We start from the raw sequence: 15,867 nt of genomic DNA, 5'->3' as shown, positions 1-15,867 counted from the left end.
TATTTAGCTCCCACATACATCTCAGAAGGCAGGGCTGTAGGGAGGTGTATAAAAATTATAGACTGAGCCACAGAGCAGGTCCATTGAGAAGGGCTAAATGTTAACGTTTCAATGGCATCAGGTAGTAGTTGTGCAAAAGCAGAAGGCTAAGAAACCAAGTCCTGACCTAGATGTAAGAATATCTGGGAGGGTACATGAGGTAGGTGGAAACTTTCTAGGTGGAGCAACAAAGGGCTAAAGGAGGAAAGGGAGACAGAGCCAGGGAGAGGAGGAGTAGGGGAGGGATGTAGGCGCCAGAAAGAGTCTAACAGGGTTGAACCAAATGAGTTAGGTGTTAGTTGAAGGACAGCAGAGAAACAGGTACCTTGAGGGTTTGGCTGTGAGTCACTGGGGGACTCTGCATGAAGATACCCTCTGGCATTTTCTGTAACATTAGCACTTGGCACTCTAGAAATCGGACAAAGCCATGTGAACCAAACAGTGAGGCATTGGTTTTTTTCACCAACTGGCAAGCCTTGGAGAAATGGTGCTCAAACAGGTCCCACTGTGAGTCCTGGGCAAACCTGGGGGGAAAGAATCACAGCTCTCAGCTCTATCTCCTTCTTACCAACCACGGCTCTTTCATAAAACTGTCACTTCTTTAAGGCTCTAAAACCTCCTGGGCAGTCAGAATTGTGATGCTGGAAAGTAGCCAAGGCTACGAATTCACACACAAGGAGACCACTGATACTCAGTCTTGTCGTGGGTTACTCTAGCGCTGAAAACTGACCGTAAACTTAATCCCCAACCTATAGGCCCAAACCTGTTAAGGGACAAGAGCCATTCTAATAAGAGGGCATGGGAGGTGAATGGTCTTTAAAAGTTGGTTAGAGATGTTGAATAGTCCTGCCTGGAGGGGTAAGATACCTTAAATGACTTGAATTTCTATCCTTTCCCAAAGACCTCAAGAAAGACATTACCACATGGCCAGGGAGGAGTGGACCCCCAGCATGACATTGCTCTGAGAGGTTAGAACGCAGCTGTGTTCATGGTGTTGAGTGAACTGTAGACACTCGCCAAAGGGCCAACACCGCAATCCTGTGGACAGAGAAGGTAACTAGGATAATATATGTTGTCATTCTAGGAACTGGGGAATCGAAGGTATGTGGCACAGGGGGGTAAATGAGACCTGAAAGGCAGACACCCCTGAGTCACAACAGGGTCCACAGACTTATAGGAGCCAGGGGCAAGTAGCAGAGGCCATGGCTGAGGGACAGGTTCATGACTGCCTGTGTTCCAAACCTAGGGCCCCACCTAAGGCCTGAATCCCCCCGGGGTGTAGTAGAGCCCTGTGCAAGATTTACCTTTTCCATAGAGCAGCAGATCTAAGCAAGCGGAGTAAAAGCAGGCCAGGCCAAGGACGTCATGACCATGGGAAACGAGCGCCCACTGGCTCTTCAACACATGGACACACAGGTCAAACCTGCCGAGAGACAGAGGCACTGGGACCAGCTAGGGAGTGAGGAGGATGGTGCAGGAAAGGAGGGGAACTTACACTTTCAAAGCAGCCTAAAACCTGCCAGATCTCGTCTCCATAGCTCTGTTTATATAGAGAACATCTGTGTCTGGGATCAGACCTGCCTCTAGGCATGGGAGGTGGGAAAATGCCTCAGATGCTGTTTCTGGGGTCTTGAGCTACTGCAATTCCCTACCTTCCTGCAGAAAATGAAAAAAAAGGAAAACAGAAAGTTTATCCGTGAGCCCCAGTGCTGAGGAATATGTAGCAGCCTGGACTCTGCATTTCCACTCTTGACCCTCCCCGAACCCTGAAGATAATGCTTCCTGGAGGGCCAAGGGAGAGGCATCGCTGGACATGGTGGTGGAACAGCATCTCCTTCGCACTCCAAACTTCTCTGAGAAAATATACCCACCCCTCTTAGGAAACAAATACAAACGAGAGAAAATGATCTTAATACTTCTTCTTCAGAAATGCAGATCTGAAGAGAACTGAAAGAACCAGATTCTCTAGAGCTGGTTTCTTGAGGTGCCTGCACATCTCATGTGCTTGAAAACCTAAGGAGGTTAAAAAGCATTGTGTGAGGTCCAGCTGTGAACCTGGACTTTCTAAAAGCCCCAGGCCCACGGCCCTAAGCCCTATTACCCAGGTTGATGGAGAAGTCCAGATGGCCAAGGCAGAGCTTGCTGTAGGCCAGGGCCTGCATGAGCTGGGCTGTGGCCAGAAGTCCCTCCCTGGAGAAGCAGCACAGGCTACTCTTCTGAATGGCCATCTGCTCACAGTGCAGCCATTTCTCCCTGTCGCCCATGTTCTGGGAGAACTGGGAGAGGTCCAAGTAGGTAGAGACAACCTGCAGGGAAAGCAACACAGGGCAAAATATCCCACTGTACATTCACACGCCATTTCCATTTTGCCCCTTTCCTGTGTAAGAGCCTACTCTGGTAGCTTGCTGCTCATTCAGTCAGACTCCTGGTGCCCCTGCCACTTGCTTCCACTCCAGCTAGGAAAACAAGCTCCTTCCCATTCCTGTACTTCTAATTTGATCATTCTCACTGCCTGTGCTTTAAACAAAGTACTTCCTCTACATGTCCCTCTTCTTCTCTAATTTAAGACTTTCCCTTTCAAACACTGATCAAATTACTTCTTGTTTTCTCTAATTAAGGTCTCTGAATCTTGCTCCTGAGAGCTCTTCAGAACTGCTGCCCAGATCTCTATTATGCACATCTGACATAGCCAGTGGCTCTTTTCTTGCTGAAACACTGTCTTCCCTAGGGTTCCAGGCCACCATGCTCTCTTGGTTTTCCCCGTCTCCCTAGCAACTTATTCTCAGTTTCTTTCACTGGTTTCTCCTCATCACCTGACCTTTTAACACTGAAGGTGTTAACTCAGTCCTTGGACTTTCTCTTTTCTATGCTCATTCCCTTGGTGTTCACCCAGTTTCATGGCTTTAAATAGTCCTTGCACACCGATGGCTCCCATATGTCCACTTCCAGCTCAGACCTCTCGCATGAACCCTAGACTTGTGTATCCAAGTACCTGCTCCACATCTCTGCCTGGACGTCTAACAGGCATCTCAGATTAAACATGCCCAAAGCTGTGCTCCCAAATCTTCCCCTAAGCACGTTCTTCTTGCAGACGTTCACATCCCAATTAAGAGCAACTCTATGCCTCTAGAAGTTCCAGTCACAATTTTGGGATTATCCTTGGGTTTCTCTTTCTCTCACATCCCAGAACGGATCCATGAGTGAATCCTGTTGGCTCTATCTTCACAAAAGACCACTCCTCCTCACTTCTGCCACTATACCAGTCCAAGCCATCTTGCCTAAATCACCTCAGTGGCCTCCTAACTGGTCTCCCTGCTTCCTCCCTTGCCCCCTTCAGTTTATTCTTAACACAGCAGCCAGAATAATCTTACTAATATATAAGTAGATCTTGTCACCTATCTTCGTAGAACCCACCAATGGCCCCCCATTTCTTTTAGAGTAAAAGCCAAAATCCCTATAGTGGCCTACAAGATCTGCACCGTCTGCCACCTGCCCTTCCCCAGTCCCTCAGAACTCATCTCCCGGGTCATGCTCCCCCTCCCCCACCTCCAGTCACACTGGCCTCCTCATTGTCCCTCAGACACAGAGGGTATGCTTTGGGTACTCACTGTGACCTCTGCCTGCACATTCTTCTCCCAGACAGCCTGGCTTACTTTCTCACCTCCCTCAGACATTTGCTCCAATGTCACCTGTTCAGCGAGGCTTTCCCTGACCATCTTATTTAAAACTGCACCCCCACAACGAACCCCATGTCCCCCTGCCTCCACTTTAGTTTTCTCCATTGCATTTATTATCAGCTAACATATTATGTGTTTTACTTATTTATTATATTTCCTTGGAGCCAAGATCAGTGCCCAGATTATAACAGGTGTTCATCAAATATTTGTTGAATATATGGATAAAAGAGAAAGACACTAAAATTAGAAAGACACGTTTCTTTTCCTTTTTTCCTAAGTCAGCTGTTCTAATCCTTTTTAGATCATGGATTTCTTTGAGAATCTGTTGACAACTGTGATCCCTTCCCTAGCTCCCACCACTCCCCAAATGCACTTTTGGACATAAACACAAAATTCTGCATTTAGGTCAGGGAGTTCACAGATGACCTCATAACTGGAAACCCATTTATAACCTGCAAATTGAGAAATCCTGCTCAAACATGTGATCAGTGGCATCCAGTTAAGTTGGGGTTATTGGGGAACCATGCTAAAACCAGGAACTTGGCAGGGTCCTTCTCCACAGCACTTGAGGTTTCTGAGCGAGGTATGGAGATAAAGCAAGGACTTGCTCACCTGGGCTTCATTTGCAAACTCCTCGGCTGAGTTCTTCTGCATGAGCGTGGCCAGACAGGCAAACCTGCGGCTGCTGGCTGTGGCCTCCAGGTTATAGAGCTGCCAGAGTAGGGAGAGGCAGTGCACCCGCTGCTGCAGGACCGCCAACTTCTTCTTACTGTTGTGAAGCACAGGGTGGTTAGCACCCTTGCTCCTCACCAATGCCCAACTTTCCCTCCCCACAGGAGATCCAAGTCTACTCATCGTGGGGCTGTCCACAGACTTTCAAACTCAGAAATGTTCCTGGAATCTCACCGCACCTAACCCCATATACCATTTTAATTCACTCCTCTTGATCAGGAAAAGTTCAGAGAGAGATTTTTTTTTTTTTTTTTAAAGATTCATTCTTTGAATTCCTATTTGCTACATTTAATTGGCTGGGGAGTAAGGTGGAAGACCTAGAACTGTCCGTCACACACTTATCTGTTACATGCATATATGTACATGCTGTCTGTTGTATGTTTGTCTATTAGACCCTTGGCAGGTACCAGATAGTAAGAAAAAAAGTAGTCTTAGGTCAATAGGGGCAAAGCTCCAGCCTGGATCCTAGTTTAGTTACAGTTTTCTGTGGCCCTAAAGGGAACCAGGACAACTTAGCCAGCCTTCTCACTTCTCACTAGTGTTGTTTGGAGGTTGGCTCAGGGAACGGGAATGCCAATACTTTTCCAGGAATGTTTGGAAAAGGATACCAAACCAGGTCGAAGGGAAATTCCTTTTCAGCAATTGAAGGGCTTGCCTAGCCAACTTTTTGGCTAAGGTGATCTGTCCCATGTTGAAACAGACCTGGAGATGGGAAAAGAAGAAGCAGCAATGTAAATGTGGGAAGAGTGCTGTGCACAAGGTTTTAGATATAACACACTGGCTCTCTCATTTTGAGATGTGTAGTGGGGGTCACTGAGGTGCTACAGTGAGCTGGGTTGGAGCACAGCCTGCTCAGAAGTCACACTAACAAGCACCAGTGGGGCCATAAGCAAGCAAAGGGGTGAGAAAATAGGATTGTGGAAAAGGCACCTTTCTTATGTCCCACACATTTGTCAGTGCTCAGCAGAGGAAGGCTGTGATTTAGAAAGTGAAGATGCTAGATTGAGATGAGATTGTCATGTGTATGGAGACTCAGATGCTCTCACATGCCATGGCAAGCACCTAAAATATCACCTAATCTTTTTTTTTTTTGGAATTTTTTTTTTTTAATTTCAGGATATTATGAGGGTACAAACATTTTGGTTACATTTTATGTCTTTGCCTCACCCAAGCGAGGATTAGAGGCTTGCCCTTCCCCTCTACAATGCACACTGTGTCCATTAGTTGTGGGTTTACCCACCCCCAACCCCCTAATCCCTGGAGAATATTACTACCATGTGAGCACCACAGTGTTGATCAGTTAGTGCCAATCTGATGGCGAGTACACGTGGAGCCTATTCTTCCAATCTTGTGATACCTCACTTCGGATAATGGGCTCAGGCTCTATCCAGGAAAATATAAGAGGTGCTAGGTCACTGTTGTTTCTTATAATTAATATTCCACTGTATACATATACCAAATTTTAATAATCCACTCATGAATTGACGGGCACTTGGGTTGTTTCCACATCCTTGCAATAGTGAATTGTGCTGCCATAAACATTCGGGTGAAGATGTTTTTATTATAGGATGTCTTTTGCTCTTTTGGGTAGATGCCTAATAGTGCTATTGCTGGATCGAATGGTATTTCTATTTTTAGCTCTTTGAGGTATCTCCAAATTCTTTTCCACAGAGGTTGCACCAATTTGCAGTCCCACCAGCTGTGTAAGAGTGTTCCTGTCTCTCCACGTCCTTGGCAGCATTTGTTTTTTTGGGATTTTTTGATAGAGGCCAATCTCACTGGGGTTAGATGATATCTCACTGTGGTTTTAATTTGCATTTCTCTAATGATTAGAGATGTTGAACATTTTTTTATATGTTTGCTGGCCATTCTGTCTTCTTTTGAAAAGTTTCTGTTCATTTCCTTTGTCCATTTGTTGATGGGATTGTTTGATTTTTTCCTTGTTGATTTTTTTTAAGTTCTAGGTAGATTCTTGTTATCAGCCCTTTATTGGATATGTGGAGAGCAAATATTTTCTCCCATTCTGTAGGCTGTCTATTCGCTCTAATGATAGTTTCCTTAGCTGTGCAAAAGCTTTTTAATTTGATCAAATCCCATTTATTTATTTTTATTGCTGCTGTGATTGCTTTGGGGGTCTTCTTCAAAAATTCTTTGCCTAGGCCGATGTCTGAAAGGGTCTTCCCAACATCTTCTTCTAGAATTCTTAAGGTTTCATGCCTTAGGTTTAATTCTGTTATCCATCTTGAATTGATTTTTATGAGAGGTGAGAGGTGGGGATGCAGTTTCAATCTTCTGCATTTAGCTATACAGTTTTCGAAGCACCATTTATTGAAAAGAGATTCTTTACCCAGTGTATATTTTTGCCTGCTTTGTCAAAGATTAGATGACAATATGCGGATGGTTTCATCTCTGGATTCTCACTCCTGTTCCAAAGGCCTATGTCTCTATTCTTGTGCCAGTACCATGCTGTTTTAGTTACTATAGCCTTGTAGTACAGCTTGAAGTCTGGTAGACTGATACCTCCCAGTTTGTTCTTTTTGCTTAAGATTTCTTTGGCTATACGAGGTCTTCTCTGGTTCCATACTAAGCATAGGATTATTTTTTCTAGATCTGTAAAGAATGATGATGGTACTTTGATAGGGATTGCATTAATTCTGTAAATCACTTTAGGTAGTATGGACATTTTAACGATATTGATTCTACCAATCCATGGGCAAGGTAGATTTTTCTATTTGTTTACATCTTCTACAATTTCTTTTCTTAGTGTTTCGTAGTTCTCCGAGTATATGTCTCTCACATCTTTTGTTAAATATATTCCTAGATATTTAATTTTCTGAGGCTATTGTAAAAGGTATTGCGTTTTTGATTTGAATTTCAGCTTGACTGTTATTGGCGTATATGAATGCCTCTGATTTGTGTGTATTGATTTTGTATCCTGAGACTTTACTGAATTCATTTATCAATTCTAGGAGTCTCTTCATTGAATCCTTGGGGTGTTCTAGGCATAATATCATATTATCAGCAAAGAGCAAGATTTTGATCTCATCTTCCCCTATTTGGATGCCCTTAATTCCACTCTGTTGTTTAATTGCTCTAGCAAGGACTTCCAGCACTATGTTGAATAGAAGTGGAGATAGTGGGCAACCTTGTCTGGTTCTAGTTCTAAGTGGGAATGGTTTCAATTTTTCCCTATTCAGTATGATATTGGCCATGAGTTTATCATAAATGGATTTGATAATTTTAAGGTATGACCCATCTATGCCTATTTTGTTAAGAGTTTTTATCATAAAGGTGTGCTGTACTTTGTCAAAAGCTTTTTCTGCATCTATTGAGAGAATCATATGGTCTTTGTTCTTGCTTTTATTTATGAGGTGAATTGCATTTATAGATTTGTGTATGTTGAACCAGCCTTGCATCCCTGGACTAAAGCTCACCTGGTCACGGTGAATTATTTTTTTGATATACTGCTGAATTCGATTTGCTAAAATTTTATTGAGGATTTTTGCATCTATATTCATGAGGGATATTGGTCTGTACTTTTCTTTTTTTGTTGTGTCCTTTCCTGGCTTTGGTATCAAGGTGAATATCACCTAATCTTGTATCTCTCCTTTCTAAGCAGGTTGCATTATCAATAGTGAATGTGGGGAGTCGGCGATTATCCTATACTTTCACATTCTAAGGCTAAATCCCCCAAGAAAGTTATAAAGTCTATGTGATTCTAGAGCAATCTTGAGAGGATTGTACTTCTTTTTGTAAGGGGGAAGAAATAATTATTTAACTTTGTTCTGAAGACCTCTTAGTTGAAGCATAAATAATGTAAAAGCATGACAACTCTAATATTCCCTTTGGCCTTCAAAGTCAATATACACATTAAGTTTATTCTCCTAACCAGGTTGTCTTAAAGTTTGCATTAAAATTAGTTTATACTCCAATGAGCAAAGCACACGAACGAACAATTCACAGAAAAATAAATACGAATAACCAATAAACATATAAGAACAATGCATCTTATTAAGAGATACATATTAAAACAATATAATTTTCATCTGGGGTTAGCAAGTTTAGAAAAGACTGATAATATCTGATGTTGGTAAGGATATAAAAATTCAAGGAAAACCTTGAATTGATATATTTTTGGTGGGCAATTTGGTGAAATATTTATTAAATGTAAAATCATTTGTATCTTCTGCATTAGTATTTTCACCTCTGGAAATTTTTCTTATGGAAGTACTCTCACAAGGGAAAAATAGATATTTAACAGGAATATTCAGGCCGGACGTAGTGGCTCATGCCTGTAATCCTAGCACTCTGGGAGGCTGAGGCGGGAGGATCACTCAAGGTCAGGAATTCGAGATCAGCCTGAGCAAGAGTGAGACCCTGTCTCTACTAAAAAATAGAAAAAAATTATCTGGACAACAACAACAACAAAATATATATATAATACATATATATATATAATACATATATATATATATATATATATATATAAAATTAGCTGGACATGGTGGCGCATGCCTGTAGTCCCAGCTACTCGGGAGGCTGAGGCAGAAGGATCGCTTGAGCCCAGGAGTTTGAGGTTGCTGTGAGCTAGGCTGATGCCATGGCACTCTAGTCCAGGCAACAGAGTGAGACTCTATCTCAAAAAAAAAAAAAAATAATAATAATAAGAATATTCACTGTAGCAATGTTTATTAAGAACCCCAAAATTAGAGACAACCTAAATGCATGTGAAGAAGGGAGTAGCTAAACTATGATGTGTCCAATGGAGTACGTGGCAGCTGTAACTATGTGGTGGATCATTATATATACTAATATGCAAATACGTTCAGTCTGTACTCCTAAGAATAAAAGTAAGCTGCAGAAGAAAGAGAATGTAGAATATGATCCTATTAAAAAATAATGGCAAACAATGACATGACTGTATATACAGTTAGAAGAATATGCATAAAATTATTAACTATGTCAGGGGTGGCGTGGGATTAGTGGGGAGCTCTTTCGCTTTCTACATATTATATATTTATATATTTTGAATGCGTATAGACCTTTTATTACATTATCACATTTACATAAAACGAAAAAGATATTTTAAAAGAAATAATAGGGTAACCCTCAAGGAGAAATAACCGAAGCTGCAAGGTCACCCCCTGCCCTCACCTCTGACCAAAGACAGCAGAAAGTGGCCTCCTCAAACTGACAGATCTTCACCTTGTGTTTTCTCAAGAATGAGAATGCTGAGGGTCGGCCCAGAAGACTGCTTGCCTTCCTCAAATAAAAGAAGGCCTTCAAACAGGACAAGGGATGAAGAAAACTGGATTAGGATTAGGATGATGCTAGGGGTGAGATTAGGGCGAAGGCTGGAGGAGGTTGTTACGAGGGTCCAGGTACAAATTTGCACGGGGTTCGGATTGTGAGTTAGAAGCGGGAGCCGCGCTGCTTGTGCCAGGGTCGGGGGCAGTGCCGGCACGGCCGGTGCTCTTTCACCACCACGTTCCCACTTCACGTTTGCTCCTCCATCCCTTCTAGCTCCTCTCTCTCTCCCCCACTCTCCTCCACTTTTCACTCATGGTTACTTGAGAGTAAGAAATATCAATTCCCAAAGTAAAAGGGCTCAGCTCAAGGGCAGAGAGCAGAGCTTACTCACCATGTAATGATCTGACAAGTCCAAGGAGGCGGCAGCAGCCTCCAGCAGGTAATAAAATGCACAGGTGGTTTTCCCAATGACCAAGCAGTGCTGGGTGAGGGGTGAGAGCACTAACTGCAGGATTTCCTCACAGTGGCAGGGCTTCCTGGTGAATAGGCCCTTCTTGGGGCTAGTCTCAGCCAGCTTCCTACTCACTTGATCCAGAAACTCTTCCTCTGTTCTTTGTGGAAAGAAGATGAAAAACTGAGAGTGGCCACAGAGCTGCTACTTTTGTTGGGGCCTTACCAGGTCTCAAAGTCACTTTTTCCAGGAAGCTCTCCTGTGTAATTCATTACTTCTTTGTCTATCCTTCTCCTCCATTACTCCATACATTTTTGAAAGTCAGGGAGCAGAGCTACAACTGCAAAGCTCTACTGGAGGTTTTAAAAAGCCTAAAGTCAACCTAAGTACCTCATAATCTAAATGGGGAAATATCATATCTGAAAAGTAAACTAACAATGTAAGTGTTAAATAAAACATAAAAATGACACAAAGCAATAAATAAAACTTTTTGTTAGCATATTTGAATTTTGTTATAGCACATTTTATATTATTTTATACAACATCATCATCTAATTCTACAACAACCCTGGCATTCAGGCAGCCAAAAATTACCTCTTTTTTACAGATGAAGAGATTGAGGCTCAGAAAGATTAAGTGACTTACACATGGCTTCAAAGCTACCGAGAAGTAGAACCCAGACTAGAGCTCACCTTTCTGACTACTAATCCAGTGTACTTTCCACAGGCACCCTGAGCTCAAAAGAGGTCAGATCTCTCTGAGCTACAATGACATAAAAAAGTAAAAACTGAGGAAGGCCTCGAAGGATGGCCAACATATTGATAAATGGAGGGATGCAGAGGCCACTCAGCATTGAAAAAGAGAAAGTTGTGTAAGCAAAGACACACAGGTGACTGTTGGGGTGGTTCATGTGGAATAGATTTTTGTTTTAAAACATAGGAAATCAGGTTAGATAAGTGGGATGGGAAACTATATAGAGTGACTGGTGAGCTCAAGGTGGGGACCTTCAAAATTGATGGGATAAACATTAGAAAGCTAGGAGGTACATGGTTAGGAAATGTATATCTATCTTAATATCATCTGGGGTAAAAATAATTGAGAAGACAAATTTATAGCTGGAAAAAAACCTGCTACATACTAAATGCATTTGAAAGCTATTAAATAAAGGTTTTCTTAACAAGAAATAATTTCCCTATAGAGAATCAAAAATTGCCTTTCTGAATCTTCTCTGTTAACCTGCATTTTGGGCTGAGTACAGGAGTCACCACTCCTGCGTGGTCACGCGCCCTCCCAGTCTGCAAGTGCAGTGAGCGCCCCAGTATAATGGTCCTCTGTCTCTCACGCTTGGCCCCCTCCATGTCTACCCTCAGCATCCATCACCTGCAGTGTTCACTCGAGAAGGCCTCCTGCGTGCTGGATGGTTTTGCCTGGAACTGAAAGCTACCTTCACCTGTAGGAAGAAAAAATATAATTAATTATCCATGTTTGGATTAACTGAGGATATTTTAAATTCCTGCCTTTCCTCTTCAGCTTATAATACAAAATTAGGAATAGTAGATTGTAGATTCCTTAATGACAACTATGTATGATTCAAATAGTAACTCACTCTTCATTCCCAAACCTCGAAACCAGTTCCTACCTTGAATTAGGCCCTCAATGTTTGCTAAATGAAGAAAAAGGTGAATAAAGAATGTGTCCATCCTGATTTGATGGCTACTTCTTTTTTTTTTTGTTGAGACAGAGTCTCACTTTGTTGCCCAGGCTAGAGTGAGTGCCATGGCGTCAGCTTAGCTCACAGCAACCTCAGACTCCTCGGCTTAAGCGATCCTACTGCCTCAGCCTCCCGAGTAGCTGGGACTACAGGCATGCGCCACCATGCCCGGCTAATTTTTTTTTTTTCTATATAGATTTTTAGTTGTCCATATAATGTTTTTCTATTTTTAGTAGAGACAGGGTCTCGCTCTTGCTCAGGCTGGTCTCGAACTCCTGACCTCGAGCGATCCACCCGCCTCGGCCTCCCAGAGTGCTAGGATTACAGGCGTGAGCCACCGCGCCCGGCCTGATGGCTACTTCTGATAGTGGAAATCCCTGAATACATCGGGATCAGGTCATTACCAGATCAGAGTGAAGTGCAGAACCTGAGACCAAGCGAAGAAAATCATGATAGCACAAGATGCCACAGTATGCTAGAGTCACGGTGGGCAACGAAGGTTTCCAGCTTTACCTCGCTGGCCGTAAATAGCCTCTATCCTCTGTATCTGACTCTTCTTCTGCAGCTGCCTTCTCACAGATCAAAACAGCAAATATTAGGAATGACATCGGATGCTACCTATTAGGGTTCAGAACATGGTCTATGGACTGATAAGGAGCCTAAGAGAACTGTTAGAGGGAAGATTTGGGCTAAGTAAAAGGACTGGCTCTCTGATGGTAATGATGCCAAATAACAGCTAAGGTAACCGAGGAAACTGGCAGCACAACTGCAGTGCAGAGCTCCAAGGGGCACCGTCGTATCACAGCCTCGGTAAATATCACCCGATAGAGTTGGGCAGTGCCCGGTCTGCAGGGCCATGCACGGAGGCTCTGGGTCTGGGACACCTCCTCAGGGTTCTGATGGGCTGGGAAGGTCCTGAGCTTCTCTCTTATGTATGGGCAGGCTCTCTCATCCAAAGCTGACAGTGACCTCTTAGAAGCAAAAGGTCAGAAAGGAAATAAGAACAATAGCATAATTTCTTCACAATATCAGACTTCAGAAAGTACAAAAAGTGCAAAGGCCCACAGCATTCATCAGCCAATGACCAATTGCTCCAAGGCACTGTTCCACCTTCACAGAGCTGGGAGAATGTTACAGCTAGAAGAGGATCATAGAGAAAATCTCTCATTTTTGTCCTTCACCAGTAACTATCTACCATCTCCCCCACACCATCCTCCCACCCCCAATACCAAAGCCAACTTCTCTTTTATCAAAGTAGGGAAAGAGAAGATTTGGTTGGTTCTTGAGAGCTGTCTTCAAATATGGAAGAGAGTACTATGAAAAATGGGTAAAGCTGCAAGGAGGTAGATTCCACCCTGATAAAGGAAGGAACTTTCTGACAGCTGGAGACAATGAAATGAGCTGTCCTTTAAGGGAAGCTAACTGAAAGGGTTAAAACAAACATGGATGAACTCTTGTCTGGGATGCAGTTTATAATGGGCTATGGTGAGCATCTAGCCACTAACACAACCTTCTTCAAGTAGCTAACTCCTACTTATCCCTTAAGACTCAATTCTGGCATTATCTCCTTCAGGGAGAGTCTTCTCTGACACATTCCTCAGGCTAGGTTAAGGTTGCTTCTCAAGGGCCAACCCTATTTATGCCACTTTCATTGCTTTTACCATGCCATACTGGAATTTGCTGTCTATATGTCTGCTTTGCCCCCCAAAGCTATCAAGCTTCAGGAGGTCAAAGACTGAAGCTTATTCACATTTTATACCTAATACCTAGTACAGCATCATATATACATAAGGACTGAATGTATGTTTACGAGGCTGAATAATAATAATGGTCATAGTAAAAACAATACCAAAGCATATTGAGCACTCATCACATGCCTGGCACTGTTCAGAGAACATTACATATTTAAACTAATTTAATCCTCACCACAACTCTATGAAGTTGGTATTATTATTTTCCCCAATTAATTGAGGTTATGTAACTTGTACAAGATTGCCAACCAAAACAAATATGATCTCTAAGGTTCCTTTTAACTCTGTGATTGCGTTTTTCTTATCTCTGGTACTTGGGGATAAGCAGTTCTTTCTACCTACTTTTCTCCCTTAATCTATTCCAACTTTTTGATGGAGAGCTCTAAGTACATGAAGAAAGAGAAGTGCTGTCCGTACGTCCTCTTTCTGCCTCCTGGGTTTACCTTGGGGAGAAGGCAGCTGCAATTTGTCTGTGATCACTTGTGTTAGCACCGAGCCAGTGTCCTTGTAAGTACAGAATCGGGAGGTCCCATTGGAGCTCTTGGTAGAACAGATTGCAAAGCGATGGAAGGGAACAAAATCCCCTCCATGACAGCTCCCACAGCGGCAGGCCAAATCTTGGAGAAAGCAGGCACATTCCAGGTGCAGAGCTATCTGTTGTTCTTTGGGCCACAGCTCCCAAGCAGCTTCCCGTAATAGAGGCACTCCAAATTCCAACACCTCGGTTTGAGGTACAGATAGTTCCTCTTGTAGCCTGAGAAGAGAGGCTGGGCCAGCATCTGAAATTTAAGAAAATCTAAGTGAGAGTCTCCCTTAAGGTTCTTTTATACGACATTATGGCAAACTCCCAAGTATATGGCTGTGAGTATATAAGAAGATTTTATTTATAACTCTAGGTTGGTACTACTGCCTCCTTTGTATAAAGAATTTTGTACCATTCTGAGAGTGATGTTGACCACACCGAGTATAAAGTACAAGGAAGACATGATCAGTGGTATAGAAGTATACTGCCAAGATTTCTTAATTGGTCCTCCTAAATTGAGATTTTACTTCTAAATATTATAAATGTCAAATCATCAGCAATGCTCTGTTCAGAGACAGGGCCCAAACATGTTTCAAAGTTAAAGGGAAATTATTCGTGAATTATATGTGCTCTGGGTAGTGCATACTACAATTTTATTCTTTCGTGTGGAGAATTTGAGATTGCAAGCTATTTATATCTTGCTTTGTTCATGTCTGTTTCAATACCACATGTGTTTATCTTCCTTCTAGGTTTCTAAAATTAAGAATGGTTTACCCTTTTTTTTTTTTTTATCATTATTTGTACCTAGAAGCCAATAAAACATTATGGCAATATTTTCTGAATCAAAAATCAAAACATAAATACTAACACATGGGTTAACAAGAAGCTGGAATGATTGAAATTAGGACATTTCTGAAAAATGCAGGCTATTTTTTTCCACTATAACCATGTCTCCTTCATGGTTTAAATGATGTTATTCTTTCTGCTTCTTAGCCATAAGCTTTGAGAGAGAGGCCCTCGAGCTGAGTGCAGTAGTGCACACCTGTAATTAGGAGGCTGAGACGGGAGGATTGTTTGTGCCCACAAGTTTGTCCAGCCAGGGAAACATAGTAAGATCTTGTCTCTTAAGAAAAAAAGAGAGAGAGGGAGAGAGAGAGAGACCTGTGATATATGATATTTTTATGTATTTATTTACTGAATATATGCTATTGAAGGTCTTTCTGAACACAGATACCCCCACTGGGGCTCTCTGTTCAGACCTGAGAGAACAGTCCCTTCCTCACCTGACTTTTTCTTCTTCGCTTTGGTTTGGTGGATGATGTCAACAGAGGAGGGTGCTAATATGGGCTCAGCAGGAGGGTTTTGGCTCTTGTTGAACCAGCGGAGCACATGTATATCCACAAGAGCCCTCAACACCTGGAATAGTTTCTTTTTATCCCAGCCAGGCAGAAGGTGCTGCAGCAAATCTACGTGGAAGGAGTGACCAATGACTGCAGCACACTTGACCAGCAACTGTTTCTCTGTGCCCAGTTGATCCAGTTGGTTTACTGCTATTTCTAAAAATCAATCAATCAATCAATCAATCGGCAATAAACAATGTTTCTACAAACCTAGGGTACAACGTGGTGATAAACTGTCTATCTTTAAAAAAAAAGAGGTGTGTTTTTCATCTCCCCCTACCACTGCCCTACCTTACCCCTCCCTTCGCCACTCAGCCAAATCTCTTGAAAGAG

General features: G+C 42.6%; 1 protein-coding gene across 1 annotated transcript in view; it reads right to left on the bottom strand.

Moving 5' to 3' along the window:
- Positions 1 to 2,036: 2,036 nt before the first annotated feature.
- Positions 2,037 to 15,867, bottom strand: part of LOC138395929 (adenylate cyclase type 10-like) — a 35,485-nt gene continuing 21,654 nt past the window's right edge. The window contains 4 exon segments of the mRNA XM_069489050.1: positions 2,037 to 2,125; positions 2,128 to 2,345; positions 4,978 to 5,150; positions 10,090 to 10,309. Coding sequence (XP_069345151.1) covers positions 2,037 to 2,125; positions 2,128 to 2,345; positions 4,978 to 5,150; positions 10,090 to 10,309 — 700 coding nt within the window.

This window comes from Eulemur rufifrons, chromosome 15, assembly GCF_041146395.1.
Source record: "Eulemur rufifrons isolate Redbay chromosome 15, OSU_ERuf_1, whole genome shotgun sequence".
Classification (NCBI taxonomy): Eukaryota; Metazoa; Chordata; class Mammalia; order Primates; family Lemuridae; genus Eulemur; species Eulemur rufifrons.
This window is presented reverse-complemented; position numbering and strand designations above follow the sequence as displayed.